The following is a 19,993-nucleotide window of genomic DNA, read 5'->3' on the forward strand; positions in this document are numbered from 1 at the left end:
AATAAAATAAAATAAAATAAAATAAAATAAAATAAAATAAAATAAAATAAAATAAAATAAAATAAAGTAAAATAAAATAAAATAAAATAAAATAAAATAAAGTAAAATAAAATAAAATAAAATAAAATTAAATTAAATTAAAATAAATTAAATTAAAATAAATTAAACAGAATAAATTGAACAAATTAAAATGTTTAAACTTTTTAAGCTGCTCAAGAAAATATTTAGAAATATTATAAATTAAAATATTCATATTCAGTAAAAAATCCCATGCTATAAATTTTATCTCACACATGTAATATCTCAAAAGGAATTATGCTCATTACATAATATAATCAGCAGCATCAGTTACCTAAATGTGTCTACGCACACATCATAAAATCACAGCGCAACGACATGCTCGTAACTACACGCTGACGCGCTTCTAACTGCAAAATTTAATTACCGACTTAAAATGCCAGTGAACTGTGCCGCAGCGCCAAGAGAATTATTAAAGAACACAAAAGGAAATATACACATACTCGCAGAAACATACATACATAGAAATAGTTACATAGAACTATGCGCATGCGGCTTACTAAGGTCAACGTCAGCCAACTAAGTTCACACACCAGCAAATGTATGTGTGTGTGTGTTTCAATTTAACTTAGAAAAATTATTACTGCAGCAAATAAGTAGTGGCACAACTGATAGCAATCATAAACACCGTTGCCTGAGAGCGCACAAACGTTGACAGCGGCGAAATGATGCTTTCAACACAATAAAAATGCTAATAAAGTTGCCAGATTATTTTTATTTTCACAATACACTTTTGTGACAAAGTGAGTTGTGGTGTTGCTAGAGCAATTCTTGCGATATTAATCAGTTTTTGCTTGTAAAAAAATTGCAGCAATTTTCCCACAACAAAAATGCGCTCACAATGTACGCCTATGAGTACTCTCATGTACTCATACATTTTTACATGCATTATTATGTGTTAATTATAATTAATTTATTTATGAATTGCGCATGTCAATGGCTGCGCACAGCTGTAGCTAGCTGTCTATTATGAGTGCTCTAGTCAAGAACTCCAGCCAAGAAGGCAACACTAATGACACCGCAGCGCTGCTGGAGCATGCCGGAGGCACGTCTATTTTGTTTTTTTTTTTTCATTTCATAAATCAGTGCCCATAAATAAATACGCTTAAGCATTGTGGGTTCATGTACGAAACATGTAATTAATTACATAATGGCAATGCCTGCGAAAATCTCGACGCGCTGATCTAATTACTCACTTATTGAGCTGCATACATATGCGCTGCCAACGGTATGAGTACTTATAAATATGGTGGCTGGCAGGCTTTCACAGCACTACTGTAGACTTAAAAAAATAAAAAATATATATAAAGCATGAGCTGCACTGTTACAACAATTAGTTGCAGCCAGATTTTGTTGTGGAGTTGTAGATTTTCTCAGGAGTTTTCCTTTAACTTTTGTGTTTACCAGACTTCAAAGCTTTTGGTATACGCCATGCGGAAGGGATTAGATTATGATTAATTTATTTGTCTGCTCGCGCTCTGTGCGTTTTTTGGCTGCAGTTTAGTAGATTAGTTTGACAGATAAGCTACTTTTCGGCAATGGCAACGCAGGCGCCTGAGGTGCGTACGCTGTACTGATGAGCGTGGAAGCAGTTAGCGGCCCTGCTGTGTGTGTAGTTGTTGTTGGAGTGGAAATCGATTTGTACCAAAAAGGTGTTTAATGATTTTTCGGTTATTTTTGCATAATAAATCGGCCATAAATTGGTCTTAATGCATTATGTGTTGTTGTTATAATGACTTATTGTGGACCACCTAGTTGGTTAACTGCAAGCGCATTTCACAGAAGCAAGGCGTGAGAACTGCATAAATGGATTTTGGAAATATTTTTTCTATTGTTTTCTGTTATAATTAATCAATTACTTATGAATTACCGCTGGCGAGTTTAACATATTTTTAATAGATTTTCAACTTTAATATGCTGTATGAGTGATTATGAGATTTTATTTTTGAGAATTTAATTGTTTGTGATACAAATAAAATATGTTAGGAAGCTGTGTTTAGGATGAATGATTAATTCATAGATAGAGAGATGAAGTATAAAATAAGAGGAAATATATAAGTGGTATGGTTTATAGTTCAAAGAACTGGAATAAATCGAATGAAAAAAAATTTTGACTAAAATATAATAGAAATAAAATTAAAACAAAACAAAATTTAAAAAATTAAACAACAAATAAAAAAACGTTGTATTATGTATAAGATGAAAATAAAATAAAATAAAATAAAATAAAATAAAATAAAATAAAATAAAATAAAATAAAATAAAAATATAAATTAAAATAAAATAAAATAAAATAAAATAAAATAAAATAAAAATAAAAATAAAATAAATAAAATAAAATAAAATAAAATAAAATAAAATAAAATAAAATAAAATAAAATAAAATAAAATAAAATAAAATAAAATAAAATAAAATAAAATAAAATAAAATAAAATAAAATAAAATAAAATAAAATAAAATAAAATAAAATAAAATAAAATAAAATAAAATAAAATAAAATAAAATAAAATAAAATAAAATAAAATAAAATAAAATAAAATAAAATAAAATAAAATAAAATAAAATAAAATAAAATAAAATAAAAATAAAAATAAAAATAAAAATAAAAATAAAAATAAAAATTAAATAAAATAAAATAAAATTAAATTAATTAAAATTAAATAAAAAATATAAATAAAATAAAAAATATAAAGAAAAAACCAACTCGTTTATCACACGTGCGATTTTCAGCAAATAATCTTAAATTTTCTTAATAATTTTGACCAATAAAATATATCTGCACCAACTAACATAAGCTGCAGAAAAATTAGGTGAACAAAGGCACACGAAATACTTTTAAACTACAGTTATTTGACCTATAGTTCATTCAAAAATCCATAAGCCAGCCTTTAAGCGCTTTTGTTCCCACAATAATATAATATTCATAATAAATTTTCAAAAACTGGCTAAATAAAAAGTTGTGACGTATAATAAATAATGCCACAACACATAACTGTAAAACTCAAAATGAAAAAAATATATATATGCGCTACAATTCATTCACTCACTTCAAAATTATCTCACTACAAATGCTGAAATTGCCTACTTTACTCATTTCATAATAAATAAATATGTGACTTTCTGCTTTTCACTATAAACATGCATATATGTACCGCTTAGCCGATAAATTTTAGTATTTTTTGTTAATTTTTTGTTTCGACTTTAGTCAGCTTCTCACGTCATCCTTTATTTCCTTTAACTTGCAACATACAATAAAGTAAGTGTTTTGAATAAAAATTGTCATACAATGTTTATGAGCGGAAATATTATTGACAGAGTTGTCACATTGAACGATTTCCAAGTTTACACGCTTACCGCCACAAAGCATAGATAGATAACGGTGTATTGCATGGCTAGTAGACGGTGTGGCAGAACTGTAGCGGATTTTTCTCACGATTTTAATTGGTTTATGGCGACAAATGCATGCAAACACAAACCAAAACAACAACAATGCATTAATATTGCAGACATAACAGCGAAAAGGCGGCACTTTTTAATGCCACAATGACAGATGTGAGCTGCCGCAAGTGGCAAACGAGTGATATTGAGGAAAAAAATTGTCCAGACAAATATGTACGTCTATGTGTTGGTGTATGTGTGACTAACTTTTTTGCGGCAACTGCCATTAAAGCTCGTTGGCCGGCTATTTAATTAGACGCGGCGACTTGTACGCATTGTGCCACTTATGGCCACCGGCTGCCAGCCAAGCTCGCGGACACACTGATGTATTTCTATATTTATAAGCGCAAATCAATGAAGACACACACTTATATCTTTTACTTTATACGCAATCACTCTTCCACTTAAGGCTCTCTAACTAATGACTAACTTCTTTCTTTCGCTTCTTCTCTTTACAGCTCTACATACAGGCATATCTAACGGCGTCAATAAATACCATAACAGCGTTGGCACTATACAAAATCAGTAAAGAAAAAACAACAACAACTACATTTATAACAAAATAGACAATTGCAAGCGGCAACATGTTTTTGCGACGTTGCACAGTTTACCTCATCGTTTTGCTGCTTGTGGCAAGCACCGCATCAGCGGCACGCAAAACCAAACGTCCGGTTAAGCCGGCAAAAACATATCCCCGCAACAATATGACACCAGCACCACCAGCTGCCGTACCCGCCGCTGCCGCCGCGGCTGTAGCCGGTGCCAGCGCAGGCGCCGTCGCTGCTGCTAGCGTTGCCGCTGCTGCCGTCACCACACCAGCTGTCGGCAGTAGCACAACGCATGCGCCTAGCATTAGCCTGGCAGCAAGTAGCACCACCGCAACACCAACACAAATTGGCAGTGGCAATTATGCCGGCAGCGCTGCTGACGAAGAGAGCACCGGAAGTGATGGCTTTGTGGCTGGCAATGAGCTGCCTAAACCGATGACACCATTGTCAGAGGCCAGCACCGGCAGCACCGGCGCTGCAGCGGCATCCGCTTCGGCTGAGAGCAAAACCGATGGCCCCGCGGCCACTTTATCACCCATCGAAGAAGACTGCGATCCGGATATGATTGGATTCGAGATTATCACTGGGTGAGTAGCGGCGTGTTAATAATTGGGTGGGGTTAGTATTAGTGCGGCAGGGTTGGGAGGCTGTCGTACATTCGTGTGATATGATTTTATGACGTCAATCAGCGTGTAGTAATGAGTTCATAGGATGCATAAAATATTTAATATGAAGCAAGCTCAGTCAACTGTAATGAAATATGTTGCATGCTACTATTTCGTTGTTGTTGCTAAGTTGGTTGTAATAAACTCAATTAAAATACGACTTTGTGGTTGTGGATTATGATTTTATTATGCGCTTTTATGTCTCAATACTCAAGACTCATTTCCTTATCCATCTTTTTTGTAATTTTTTTTAACTCTTGGTGTATAAGGTTAGATATATATGACTACCCTTAAAATAGAATAAACAAAGCAAAATTAAAACAAAGCAAATTAAATATTTGTCAATATACTTTTTATATATAAAAGTACCCTAATTTCCTTTGTGTTGAAAGTATAGATATATAGATGCCTCAATATAGTTAGCAGCACTATCATAACTTCATATTCTTTCTTTCGTTTATTTAAAGTTGTAGACATTCCTTCAAAGAAAAATTTATAATTCCATTATCATTTAAATTTCTTAGACCAACAAAGAAAGTTAACACTTTTACTTTCCCACTTCCTATTCAAAAATTAATAAACAATACTCTAGTAAAGGAAAGTAAATGTCTGAAGCATTCCTTTCTTACCTCAGTGAGAGTATGGATTTGTTACGCACATTTTTCTCTGTCTTATTGTGTTAAGAATCTATTATTAACTTAACCGAAAGCACACCATAAATTAGCTGCCAATGCTTTCCAATTGAATTTTGTCTATAAACGCAAGCTCATCTCTTATTCTATAAAATACAATAGCCTAACTGTTTTGAATATCAATTTAGATTTTTTCACACTTCATCAGCAGAAATGCTTTGTAATTGATTACTTGCTAATATTGACTTCGGAACTTTTATTATGAAAATTTTGAGGCGTGAAAGTGAGAGTTTGGGTACAAAGTAAACAAATTCTTTGAAATTTTTGGAATAATAAGATACTTTCTGATACATATACCTACATATACGAAAGGAAAGTTTAAATATAAATATAAATTACAGTGAGTTTATTTATACCGAATCAATCTAATTGCTGAAACTCCTTCATTAACTTTATCTGCTTTGATTTCCGGTAACTATTAAGTCATTCTAATTCCCATCAAAAGTTACCCAAATATTTTACTTAAATTCTTCAATTAAATCTGTTGCTTCAGCTTATAATGAGTACACATGAATCGTACAGTTAAGAATAATGAATAAATTAAATAAATATTTTAATAACATAATTATAGTTGTGTAATAAATAGCTGCGAGTTGAATGTATAATCATAAAATTACAGCTCAGAGTGTTGCAGTTAAGTTACTATAATAAAGCAATAAAGTAATTTAAAGTAATCTTGATTATATATCTCTCGTACGAATTATGTCTATATGTATTATGGGTATAAATATATGTTAACTAAATAGCTTTGAAAATATAAATATATAAATATTTGGCTTACTACTTAAGCGAAGAAATTGTAGAACTAAAGCGAACTTCCTTTTGATCTTAACCGTCTACAATAATTTAAACACATATTTCAAAAAGTTAAAAATGCATAGAGGCATATGATTGAGCTTTTAAGCTCTAAATACCTTTAGAATTTGTATCTTATTACATTCTTAACCCCAGAAAGGTAGTACTTAGGTATGGCGCCTAAGTGTAGGCAATATTTTATATATTGCTAAAAATTACACCAAAATGTTGTCTACATTTAGGAGTATTCAATATGAGGATTATAAGGTTAAGGACATTAGATTTGTTTTAATATACATACATATATAGCTTTCTACTTAGTCGAACTTCCTTTTGATTTTAATGGGCCACAATACTTTTAACCTACATTTCAAATCCATAGAGATATTTAAACAATTAGCGCTTTGAGCATTAAAGATCTAAATACCTTTAGGATTACATTCTTAACAGCAGGAAGGTAGTTTGACTGGGTTAAAATATGTAGCATGGTGCCTAAGTGTAAGCAATATTTGATTGCTAAAGAGTATATAAAAAATGTAGTATACAGGAACATTCATTATGAGGATTATAAGGTTGAGGACAATTGATTTGTTTTTAAAAATATTTGTTACCATTTTTGAATAATCATTTAATAACCTAGCGATTTATTTTCCTAAAGAAACATTTTCAATTCAACAAATTTCAAAATTCTACCAACCACATAAAAATAAAATATAAGCATTCATTGCTGTGGTAATATATTAATATATTAATATAATTTTATTAATTTCAATCCAGATCCGACATTATAATAGATCTTACATATTTTATATATACGAGTACATATACATTTTTATTTATATATTTAAACTTTGTTGCTGTTTCCATAGCCTAATTTATGCATTTCATAACAAACGTAACATAGCTCCACATCATGTTGCATGCTTTTCTAAACATTAGCTTTGATGAATTTTGCCTCCCAACCCACTTTATGACATTCTTTTTGATATTTTTTTGTGCTTTTGTTTATTTTTTCTTTTGTGTTTTCTCAACTAAACCATATTCTTTCTCTCCATTGCAGTTATGTTCTCTCGGCGCCAACTAAATTGCTTGACACGCTGCCCGGAATACTGATGCTGACTGATTGCTTAGAGGCATGCCAGGCGAACGAATCATGCAGTGCAGTTAATTACGAGACCGGTCTATGTGTATTATTTAGAACCACCGCTGATGTATTGCCAGGTAAGTGGGTAAGCGGATTCTGTTGGCTGTATGGCAACCAACCAGCCGCAATGCCGCAGCAATGCCAAAGTCATAACACTGATAAATATGCGCCATTTACATGAACACATGCATGTACTCGTATGTATGTATGGCGTTGGGTGCGCGCGTTTCTGTGGCGTATAGCGGTGCTTGCGGCGTTTCGATTGTAGGCCGCCAAACTGGTATTTTCACTTTATTGTGGCAACGCGCTGCTAATGTGCTGTGACTGCAATCGATAGCAGCAGCGCGGCGCTTTGTGTCAGCTATCGCGTTACAGCACGCCGCTAAGGCAAAAGCAAAAGTAGCAAAAAAATCAGAAAAAGAAATAAGTGCTACAGTTACGAACTCGTTGCGCAAAATCATAACAAAGTTGCAAATGAAAAATAATTTTTGCCACGGAATTTTTTTTTCTTCTTCTTGTTGGCGTCCGCTATGCGCCATCCGCTAAACTGTAGTGAATTGATTGTGGTAAATTGCATAGGTTGGTGTTGTATAATCGGTGACGCGTTCAACGTGCGCGCACACACCTACTTTTTACGCATAAAATTATGTGCTGCCACTTCAGCAGGCCGGGCAATCGGCGCGCAACACAACACGAGCAACGCGTGCGCTTGCCGCTTGCAACAGGCAAAATGAGTAGTCGCTTACAGCGCGCAACAGGTTTTGTGTCAGCATCAGCAATCTGACGCGCCCCTGTGCGAGCGCGCGCCGCATCCACCTTGCCTGTGGGCGCGCCACTTTAAGCGCTTTGATTTTTTGCATTTTTTCGTTTCGATTGCATATTTTTATTTTCGCCTTGCTTTTGAGCTCCACAGAGGCCAAACGCACAATTTTTGCGCCTACTTTGTCGCCACGACATTTGGCTGTTGGCTGGCAGGTGCCAGTTTGTCCAGCAGCCTGCACTCATATGACTCGCGCATTCACGCGCTGCGTCTTTCTTAACGCCTGTTCCTTCACAGCGAATGGGCGTGTGCGTAAATGCTTTTCGTGCTGTCGTGCGGCCGTAACTACGCACTACGCCAGTTACCGTTATAGTGCGTGACGCGTTATTTACATTTTTGTGCGTGATTTTTCGTTTTTGTTTTTTGCTATTTTTGATTGTAACTTTGTTTTTCATCTTCGTTTCAGGTTCACTTTCGCGTTCACAGTTTCCAGTTTTCACCATCTACGCACAGAAATCCTGTTTGGGCGTGCGTCCTTGCTCGAAGGCCTGGTGCATCGATCGCGTTCAAGGTTACCGTCTAGTGGAGCATGTCAAATCTAGCCAGACTGTCTACTCGCGCCGTGACTGCTTGGAATTGTGCTTGGGCGAAACTGAATTCACTTGCAGGTAAGTGTGTGCGTGTGTGACGTCGGCTGAGGGCTGAGTTGAGTGATGCAGTGATGCACTTCAGTATAAATATATATAAAGCGATGAGGTTTTGTAGGCAAGTAAGAGTCGTGGATTAAAGTGAGTGAAGTGTGTTTATGTATTTTGTTTCTCATCGCTGCATAATTGGGTCAAGTATTATGTTTTTCTGTCTTATCAAAATTTAGACGATTTTATATTAAAACTTTCTAAGCCCACCAGTACTGCTGAAAAGCGCATATCATCGCTTCACTACTTCACTACTTGTTCAATTGATTCTTTGGAATTTTAATTGTGTCTTCCAAACTGCTTTAATATGAAAAGTGGCTAAGTCAAATTAATGCAATACATTATACACTTTATAATTAAATTTTAATATTTTTATATTTTTTTATGAAATTTATTTATTGATTTTTTATAATATTCTTAGATCTGCTAACTTCTACCGTCACTCTGGCTTGTGCGAGCTCTCCGATATGGATCGTATCACTTTGACTGGTGCTAACAATGTGGAACCCTACGATGGTGCTGATTACTTGGAGAACAATTGCGCTGAGGAACCCAGCAAATTGTGCGAATTCAAACGTATCTCTGGCAAGATTTTGAAAACTGTCGACTCTGTGTACCAAGATATCAACAGCATTGATGAGTGCCGTGACTTGTGCTTGAACTCACCCTACAGGTAAATATTTTTACTATTTTTAAGTGAATGAAACTTAAGTTGAAAGCTCTTTTAATCCAAATAAAAGCTTTAGCTAATTACTTTTTTCATTCCACAAATTTTCAAAAGCTCTAAAAAGCTCCGAAATTTTATTAAAAGCTCATTATAACTTTAGCGCAATGTCTAAGAGGGCTAGAATATTTTTGCTTTACTTTTAAGTTTTTATACGAGCTTTCACATTAAGCTTTCAAATACTCATATTACACTTAAAGCCACTGAACCTTTTTTAGTAAATTAACTTTTGATATCGAATTTAATCCGAATATATTTTCGCCCATTGCAGATGCCACTCATACGACTACAATGACACCGGCGATATGGTCTGCCGTCTTTCGCATCACAGCCGTGCCACACTCACTGATGTACTTGACCCCTATCTAGATGTGCCAGAGGCTGCCACCTATGAACTCTCCTCCTGCTACAATGTCTCCATTGAATGCCGCTCCGGCGAAATGATCACCAAAATACGCACCTCAAAACTGTTCGATGGCAAAGTCTACGCTAAGGGTTCACCAAAATCTTGCTCTGTCAATGTGAACAACTCACTCGAATTCGACTTCCGCATGGGCTACAATGATCTCGAATGCAATGTGCGTCAGAGCGCATATGGCCGTTACATGAACGATATTGTCATACAACACCACGATATGATTGTGACCTCCTCCGATTTGGGTTTGGCTGTCTCCTGTCAATATGATCTGACCAACAAGACTGTTTCAAACGATGTTGATTTGGGTGTCACTGGCGAAATTGAATCATCACTGAGCGAAGAAATCATTATCGACTCACCGAATGTCATCATGAAGATCACCTCACGCGATGGCAGCGACATGAAACGCATTGCTGAAGTTGGTGATCCGTTGGCCCTCCGCTTCGAAATCGTCGAACAGAACAGTCCCTATGAGATTTTCGTGCGCGAATTGGTCGCTATGGATGGTACAGACAATGCTGAGATTACACTGATCGATGCCAACGGTTGCCCCACCGATCAATACATCATGGGCGCCATACAGAAAATGTCACACAACCGCAAGGTGCTCGTTTCGCAATTCGATGCTTTCAAATTCCCCTCGTCCGAAGTGGTGCAATTCCGTGCGCTCGTCACACCCTGTATTCCACGCTGTGAGCCAGTGATCTGTGACAATGAGGATGCTGTTATGGGCGGTGCTGATGCTAAATCGCTGGTGTCGTACGGACGCAGAAGACGCTCGGTGGCTAATGGAACTGATGGCGGTAAGTACTGAGTGGTTGTAATTTAATTTAATGAGTGTCAAATTGTTTTTGTATACACTAATTTATTGTGAAATTTATGCGCTAATTAATTTTGTGTGCCTCTCTTCTTCTAGCTGAATTCTTGTTGAGCACAATTGCGCATGCGCAACGTGAGAAACGCGATGTGAGCGGTAACAGCAAAAACAACAACAATGTTAGTGACAACAAAAAGCCCGCCGCCGACGACAACATCTTGCTGGTGCAATCCATTCAAATCACCGATAAATTTGGCTTCAATCAAGAGGATGCCGACGCGTTGGGCGCCGATCACAAGCTGTACGCCGGCATTGGCGACGATGCGCTCACCTGTCTCAACGGTTATGGTAAGTACAAAGTTTAAACCACTCTTGGGGAAACAAGCAATTGAAATATATGGAAATTTATTTTCGGTTGCTTATTTATTTTAGCAATTTTTCGCGCGCATTTATTTATCACCGCATTATTACACGGCGCATTTCTTATTATTAGCAAAATAATTTTTTGCCATTTTTCCTTGATTGCTGCTCATTGCATATTATTTGTACACGAGCAATAGCTGCATGTTAGCGCGCATATTTGTTGTTAGCTGAGCGCGCTGCAGATTTGCATAATTGCGCGCGCGCAAGCTCAAGTCATGCGCACCGCTTGCCGCGCGCATGGCCGCAACGCGTTCCCCAGTACATTGTCAAATTTTGCACCAACGAATTGCCAAACGAATTATGTACGTGCAATATTGTTGGCAGCAGCAACAACAAATGGCAGACACAAAAGTGCCGTTCATATAACTGCAATAACAGTGGCAAATTGCTGCGCTGCGCTTATTGTGGTGGTGGCACTGGCGGCAGCAATAAATTGGCAACCGAAAAAATTTGCATTTCGCTGCGCACATTTTCAATGCCACAACGATGCAATGGCATCGGTAGCGCATTTATTGCGCCAACCCATGCAACTCTATGGCTCTGTGGCTTTGCGGCAAAGATAATGAATCAATTACGCCAGGCAATCGGTGTTATGCGCTGCGCCGCGCTTAGACCAACCAAAATTATTGGATTTTTATTAGCAAGCCTGCGGTGAGCTGCGCAATTGCAGTCACAAGCATTAAGTTATCATTCGTTAAAGTTGTATGCATATTATATATACATTCGTGCCACATGCTGTGCCATGGCGCGCTCCTTACAGCGCTTCATCGTGTTGCACAGCAGCTACTCGCGTTCGCTGTTGCAAATATATAGGTCTCTAGGTATGCGTTGAATGACCTCCTGCATTTGTTGCAAGCATCGCATTTACCGTACTACAATTACCTGCCTCAGCGCCCGCTTCATTAGCAGCGCGCATTGGTTACGCTCTGCGCCAAATCAGTGCAGTGGCATGCCTCCTCACGAGCGGGTCAGTGGTTCAATGCGCGTCACTTCAACTTTGCCACAGTTATTTCACAGTTTTTTTTTATTTTGCGCGCGCTTATTTCCAATTTGGCGATAGCATTCGGTGATTTCAACCGACGCGGGCGCGAGTTGTTTGTGCTAATTTTTGTTGCTGCTCTTCTTCTGCTTCACCATCTTCCACTCATGTTTAGCGCAAGAATTTGCACGCCAAAGTGTCGTGACAACGTGCGCCGTGAGTCGCACAAATGTTGCACACACAAAGAGAACAACAGCAACAACAACTTTGCGCGCAACAGACAGCCAGTCTGTCTGAGTGTCTGTTCCTGTGACGACGCGCGGCAGCCAATACGGTAGGACAGTGTGGTAGCGTAATGCTGCTGTTGCCAAGCGCTCCAGAAGCGGACGCGCTGTTGCAAATATGTTGTTGCAATAACAAAAAAATATAAATATGTAACTGAAAATAGAAAAATCATGCAACACCACCTGTTGCGCATGTTGCTTATATGCATGCATGTGTTGTGCGCTCTACCTTTGCTCTTGATGTTGCTGCGCGCGGGATGTTCAGCGATTGAGCGCAGTTCTTTATAGCCGGCAACACAACATGCACCTTTTGTTGCCTTTTTACACGCCTCTCAGATATATATATTTTTATTTTCATACTCGTAACACAAATTCTTATTGCCCCATTTTATCGGCCGCCGCTTGGGGTGTCAGCGCGCCTGGGCAACATGTTGCGCTGTTACAATTGTTGCTAATGTTTATGTTGCATATAATATTTCAACGGCTTTTGCTTACTTTTATTGGACGCTTTATATTTATATTTTTTATTTTTATGTTTTTGTTGTGATTTTTTGTTATATATTATTTTTCTCAGCGCTTGCTCGCAAAAGTGTGCCGATCCTGTAGCTATAAATATTTTGCGCTTTTGCTGTTGTTGTTGATTTTGCGCTCATGTTGCGCTAAATGTTTCTTATACACTCGTATATGGGTTCAAGGAGTGCATTGCTTTTGCTGTTGTGTGCGCGCGTTTTTTTTTCGCCACTTATCGCCTTGTTCCGCAATAAACGATAGGTCAAGTAGAAGCAGGTTAACGGGTTAATAAATAGCGTAAAATACAGTTAATTAGTGGGGTTCAGAAGGCGCTCAGGCTGTCGCACGGTTGTGAACTACCAAATGGAGCATTTCTCACATTATTTTACAATAAAAACGAATTTATGTGAAATTTATGAAACGCGGCGCGGAATATGGGAGCTTCCTTATTTGCTTGTTTTATAATGTTGAAAGTGCCGTTATGTAGTAGGACCAAAAATATATTTTTCATATTTTTTTCAATACATTAAATACATTAAAATCCATTTACAAGTCTTCGTAATGTCCATCACTTTCAAAACGATTATCATTCACTTTGACCTCATTCCTTGCGCGCGCCTTACTAAGAGTAATCACAGCCGTAATCGCTTCATTGCATTCTAATATACAGTTAACCAAATACGGAGTCAACCACAAATGGCGCTGTCAAAAATGATATTTTTCTGTGAAAACAGAAACCGCAGCAAATGCATTTGCCACCCAGATTTGTACTACTTAAAGAGTACGCAGTCGGCCGACCAGCGCACATACATATACACTTATATGTATGAGTGTGAGTGTAGCATAGATTAGACAGGAAATAAAAGTCAGTATAGAGAATTTGTGAAATTAAAATGTAAACAACAGAAAGCAGCGCGCAAGCGCACCCAAAACCCAAAACCGCAAACAAATATTTGAAAATAAGAACAAGGAAGCCGCGCCGCGTCGCGCACTCATGCAAGCCAGCGCAGTTATAAATAAATATCAGCATTTATATGCACACAAGCAAAAGAGAAATTAAAATTATAAATGTTAGCAAATAAATAAATTGTGCGCAAGCAAGCTTAAATCATGCGGCAACAAGCGCTTAAGCGGCGGCATGCCACTAAATGTGCATGGCGTCGCACAAACGCGCAGCAGTGACAGTGAATGAGAAGGCGAAAAAGAACGAGCGCAGCAAGCATTTAGTGTAGAGCGCAAAGCAATCAAGCCTTGCTGGCAGCAGCGCGCACGCATGCAACTCGCACACTCATACGCGCATGCGTGGCAGTGACACACAAAATGCGAGCTCTGAAGCCAAAATAAGTGAAATTTATTGCTGCGAGAATGCATGAAAGCGACGCATCAAGCGGGCGACTGCAAGCCGTGAAACGCTGCATTTTAGCGGCGCATAACTGTTTATTTGGTTTGTTTACCTTTTTACTTACGCGCGTTCTTCTTTTATTTACGTACAATTTTATTAAATATCTGGCAGCCACTGTTATTTTCTTCCATTGCGGCCTGCATTCATTACTTGCAACTCATCGCGCAGACCACAAAAACTACGAAGATACATTAATTTGTTGTGCAACAACAAAAACGAAAAACAATAATATAATTTACATTTGCCGCACACTTTGTACAATGAGAAATGGTATCTCTTAGTGGCGTTTACGAGACGCTTCAATACGCCCATTCATCATGCCGCGCCAGCCGCACTGTCCACCGCGTTCGCTAAGCGCTCCGCGGCTGAGTGCAGCGGTCGTGAAGACGCTCTCGCATTGTGTACACTTTGATATGCAATTAGAGTTTTCGTCTTATTTGAAGTGCTGTGTGCCAGCGTCATTTCATTGCATTTCTTTCTAATTTTCGAAATTACATTTTCGGTCAGTATTCGCCACAGCGCCGTCGCGGCCACTTTCACCGCTTTTCCTTTGCGCGCGCGATGTGTTTTTTGGTGTGTGTGTTTATGTTTCTATGTCACCTGCAAGAATTGATTTGGGCTGAGACATGAACAAGTGTGCTGACTGTGTGTCGAGTGAAGCTGTCAACAGCGTCAAACAACAGCCTATCGGCCCACTGTCCGCTGCTGTGGCTGTGGCATCGTTAGTACAGGCTGGCGCGCTGTCCGCTCTGTGCGTTTACACCCGTTTTTTACAACGCATTTACTAGTTGTCTTACGTGACAGCTGCGTACACTAGCAATAGCAACAGCCACAGCAAACGAACAACAGAAAGTAACCTTGGCAGCGGCGCAGCGTTTTTGTGTGGCAAATGCGTTTTGTCATCGTTTTTGGTTAGCGGCGGCCTAAGTGGCATGAATTGCATTCTTACGGGCACCCAGCGCGGCCAAAACGAACGGCGCATTTGTTGTCACAGCGTTGCTTGCTATTATAATTGAAACTTTTGGTCAGTCGACAGAAGTTGGCGCTGTCACTACTGAGCTGACTTTATTTTCTCATGTGTCTATGTTTGCCTTGGCAATTGTCAGTTGGTTGCATGCCAATTGTGTGCGAACTAAGCGCATTCGCAGGTCTGCTTGAGTGCTGTTGTTGTTTCTCAATGACATACTCAGTCGGTGTCTGCGGTCTCATCATATTGAGGGCGTCCCAGTTTAACTTGGATTTCTTGCATTATTTTTTTGATTTTTGTTTGGTTTTTGCTTTAAAAAGTACTGTCAAATATGGCATTGAGTGGCGGAAATAGTTTTGCAAATAAAAAATCAAACTTGCTTGCAGCTAACCATAATGTTGGTAAGTGATGCCAAAATAGAGACTTTCATGGAGCTTTCATGTATTGTAATGTAAGACTTCGGCTGATTTGTTTTTGTTTTAGAGCTTCTAATGTAATATAAGAAATGTGCAAACTTTTAGAAAGCATAATTTTACTAATACTTTTTTGATATTTTTTATTAGGGTGAAAGCTCAGCTTAATTAAAACTTAGTTCACATAAATTCGCATTTTTGAAACGAAAGCTTACAAATACATATCAGAAATAGTCAAAATAAACAAAATTTATATTTGTAGTAAGCTTTTCAAAGCTTTCATAATTTTAAGAGCTTTTAAAGTAAAAGCTCCGTCATATTTCATGATTTCAAAAACTTTAATTTAAAAACTTCGAAAGCTTTGATAACTTCAAGAGCTTAAATGTGAAAGCTCTGAAGCTTTCATGTTCTTTAGAGCTTTTTCATTAAAAAAATATTTAACATAGATAATTTGTATAAGCTTTCATTCATAATAATCCAACCGGGAAGCAATCGTAAAAAGTATTACTGATTTTAATCGAAAAAATTAGTTATCTAATAAATACTCACACGGTTCTAATATAAATTTGAAAATGTTACTCAACTGCAACGAATCGACAAATTGCCAGCCTGAATTGCGAAACACAGTAAAAATAAAGTAGCTTTTATAAGGTGCCAGCTCATGAGCAACAATGCGATAAATTGCAATTTAGCAGCGTAAAATGGTTTAAGCACTTTTATCGCAGCCAGTTAATATGACTTTGAGAACTATTGAACTGCTCGACGGGCAGAACATTTGCTGAGCAAAATGAATGACACAGCCATTGGTGATGCAACATTTTATGCCTTTTGGGCTTGTTTTTTGGAAACAAGTGTATCATATATGTTCATATGCATATGTTGCCAGTATGTGTTGCAAGTAGATATGTCTTCATGCGGATTTTATGTTGTTATGGTTTGAGTTTTAGAAAGTAACTGTGCCTTATTTTAGGCAAAAATTGATATTTTTGGTTTTAATTATTTGCAAGCGAAAAGTGAATGTTGACAGGTTTTTCCGCTGAAGAAAGCAAGGTGCTCAATGTTGTTGCCACATATTAGTAATGGTGTGATTTTGAGTTCAAAAAGTTGGTTGTATGTAAGCATATATGAATTGTATGAAAAATGAGACCGAAAAGGCAGCTATTGAATATTTTTTTTATTTTTAATTTTTTTTTTTTGATTTTGTGAAAATGAATTTTACTTTTTGTTCAAAATTTATTTTTTTGCATTATTTTATTTATATATTGATTTAATTTACTTTACCAACAATCACTAATTTTTTTATATCTGTTTCTCTTCTCTACCTTACCACACTCAACATCAACAAACACACAGGTCTCATTGTGGCCGGTGCACTGTTCCTACTCGCTCAATTCACCATCTACATCATCTGGAAGACTGTGCAGAAGCGCTCGAAGAAGGAACGTTACCTTTACCAACACGACTCAGCAGCGGCCGCTGCCGTCGCCGCCAACTATGGCGCACCCACAATGGTCTACGGTCAAGCGGCTGGCTCACACTGCGGCGGCGTCACTGTTGCCTCGCATTCGGGCGCCAGCAATGCCAGCGATACGCTGGGCAAGCTCTACGACAGCGGCATGACGGGACGTTATGGACAGCAATATTGAAGGCAATGACGATTTGGAACGGCGGGTGGGAGACACTGAAAGTATTCCACACACAATTAAACTATGCATAGCTCTATACACTGAAAACAAGAAATTAAGAAAATACAGCAACAAAATACTGGACATACATACACAGACATGCACACGAACACACACACACATATATGGCATTATATAAAGCAAAAATACACACACACGCACACACAAATATATATATGTAGAAGCATATATATACTATATATATGCAAAATCACAAGATGTTCGAGGCTTAGGCGTTAGTTGTCCTTATTTATATTATAGGCTTCACTTTTTTTACTTTTTTATACGTAACGAAATTAATGGCAAGCAAACTAGCAAACTTGCGAAAAAAATATTTTTTATATCTAAAACATACTTAGTAGCATATTAATAGTTGTAAGTAAAAGTAGTTTTATATTTAAACTCAAGACTTTTTCAACTTCCGAGCGTGTGTGGGTTACAGTTAAAAATGCAGAAAGTCAAAAGTTGAGAATTTTGATTTTTTTAATTCACTTTTTTTGTACCCTAAACTACGCATAACTATCCAAACTAGTAACTAAACTAATTGCAATGGAAAATCTTGCTTAGCTTTTAGTAAAAAAATATATAAATTAATTAAATTTAATTTAAGTTAAATATAGTTAAGACGGGTGAGAATTAGACGCAAGTAGTGAAATGCCAGCGTATGCGCGCTTCTAACGGTGATTTCCGACGGCCGTAAGCGCATGAACCGATCAACAATAACTAACGAATGACTATTGAGAACTGCATGAACCGCTAGACTGAAGACTAAACACACACAAACGTACACATACAAACATAACATTACATACAAATATACGAGGAAGGTTAGTTACGTTGGTCAACGTTTTGAGCTGAAATCGCTGTTTAGGACTGCGCATTGTGAGCAAAACAAAGGCGGAAAAAATTATTTATAAAGCATTTGATGTTAACAAGAAGCATATAAAATAAAAGAGAATACAAATAATTTTGTTTTTTTTTAGTAAAATATTATTAGTGGCTAATAAAAAATGAAGCAGAAAGAATTAGACATAAAAAAATGCAAGCAACAACAACAACGAAACACACACTACACCGTTAGTTCGTAGGCCTACAGCTTTCCATATTTATTGCACATTTGCGTTTACAAAACAACAACAATAACATATTTTATGAGCGCACAACAACAACAATAAAAACACACACCCACATACATACAGACACTGTTAAATGTAAAGCTCAGGCGGAAAGTATTTTAAAGCGAAAAAAAATAAAATGAAATAGAAAAAATGCGCGAATTTCCTAAGTAATTTTGTATCAAAATACCTAGGCGATTTTCCAGCATAAAAACAACAAAAAAAAAACAATAATTTTTTACAACAATTTTTCAAGCAAACCATAAACCTCTGAACAAAGAATGTCTGTGCGCTCACTAGAAAAAAAACTAAAAAAAAAAAACAACAATAAAAATATTTAACTTATTTATTTAATTTATTAACTTATTTATGCTATTTATTGTAATTTAACTATATTTTACTTTCTTCTTCATAAGAAACTCTTAACAAGCAAAAAACTTTGTAAACCGGTGCTTTTCGGTTAGCTGTACTTTACTGGATATATGCTTAATATTATTATTTATAGTAGAATTTACTAAACAAAACAGCACTTTAAATAATTTAATTAAATGCAATTTAAAAAAGTATATAAAGTAGCGGCAGCAATGTGTTGCAAGTAGCTGGAAAGCAGGCTATAGACAACAACGCGTTGCACATTTCGAACTTAAATGGATCCATTTGACGTGCTTATGAAATTGCAATAATTAAATAAACTAAAAAATAAAAAAAAACTACAAAAATAAGAAAGCAAGTAAAACTAAAGGAATACATTTAATGAATGCATTAATTAAATGATACTATTTAGCTTTAGTCTTTTTTATACGAATTGTACTGATTAAGTCTATGAAACCAATAAAGCAAAATATAAAGTATAATAATTTCAAAAAAATTTAAAACGGAATTTTGTTTTTAATTTACATTCATTCTAATGGTAGCGTTTTTGGTATAATTTCGTACTGCTACAGAAGAGGTTCAAATTCGGAAAGATGCCAGATTGATGGATTTTAAGAATATTTCGGACCAGTATTAAGTGGAAGGATTCCAAAGGGACAACGCGAAGACAGTTCCGGAATAGAGATTACAAAGAGATGTATACTTATTTACACAGTTTTTTATTTTATTCGAGGAAGAACCTCAGTAAAATTGATATTTATGCAAAATTTTTTTTTTTGTAATTCTCAAAAGAAAAAAAAAACTTAATTCTGATTATGCAGTTATGTTTAATAATGCGTTATTTCTGTTTGCCGCACAAAAAATCGACGACAACACTTTGCTCATAGTACAGTTAGTATAAGTCCACTATGCAAATCGGGTCGATTCATAGAAAATAGGTATATGTGCAAAATGATTTATTTGTTTTTTGGCTGCTGCGGTGTCAACATCTCGACTATTGGAATTATAAAAACAACTAACGAGGATGTAAGCAATAATTGAAAAATAGTGATATGTATATAAAAACAA

The 19,993-nt window shown here is 36.5% G+C and overlaps 1 protein-coding gene across 1 annotated transcript in view; it reads left to right on the top strand.

The window, feature by feature from the left end:
- The window catches only part of LOC105211859 (uncharacterized), a 31,539-nt gene extending 12,462 nt beyond the window's left edge, over nucleotides 1-19,077 (top strand). The window contains exons 3-9 of the mRNA XM_054228367.1: nucleotides 3,976-4,652; nucleotides 7,278-7,438; nucleotides 8,588-8,789; nucleotides 9,238-9,489; nucleotides 9,812-10,761; nucleotides 10,875-11,123; nucleotides 17,107-19,077. Coding sequence (XP_054084342.1) covers nucleotides 4,102-4,652; nucleotides 7,278-7,438; nucleotides 8,588-8,789; nucleotides 9,238-9,489; nucleotides 9,812-10,761; nucleotides 10,875-11,123; nucleotides 17,107-17,399 — 2,658 coding nt within the window. The 5' untranslated portion in view covers nucleotides 3,976-4,101 and the 3' untranslated portion in view covers nucleotides 17,400-19,077. The remainder of the gene's footprint in view (nucleotides 1-3,975; nucleotides 4,653-7,277; nucleotides 7,439-8,587; nucleotides 8,790-9,237; nucleotides 9,490-9,811; nucleotides 10,762-10,874; nucleotides 11,124-17,106) is intronic.
- Nucleotides 19,078-19,993: the final 916 nt, after the last annotated feature.

The sequence above is a fragment of the Zeugodacus cucurbitae genome, chromosome 2 (genome assembly GCF_028554725.1).
Source record: "Zeugodacus cucurbitae isolate PBARC_wt_2022May chromosome 2, idZeuCucr1.2, whole genome shotgun sequence".
NCBI lineage: Eukaryota > Metazoa > Arthropoda > Insecta > Diptera > Tephritidae > Zeugodacus > Zeugodacus cucurbitae.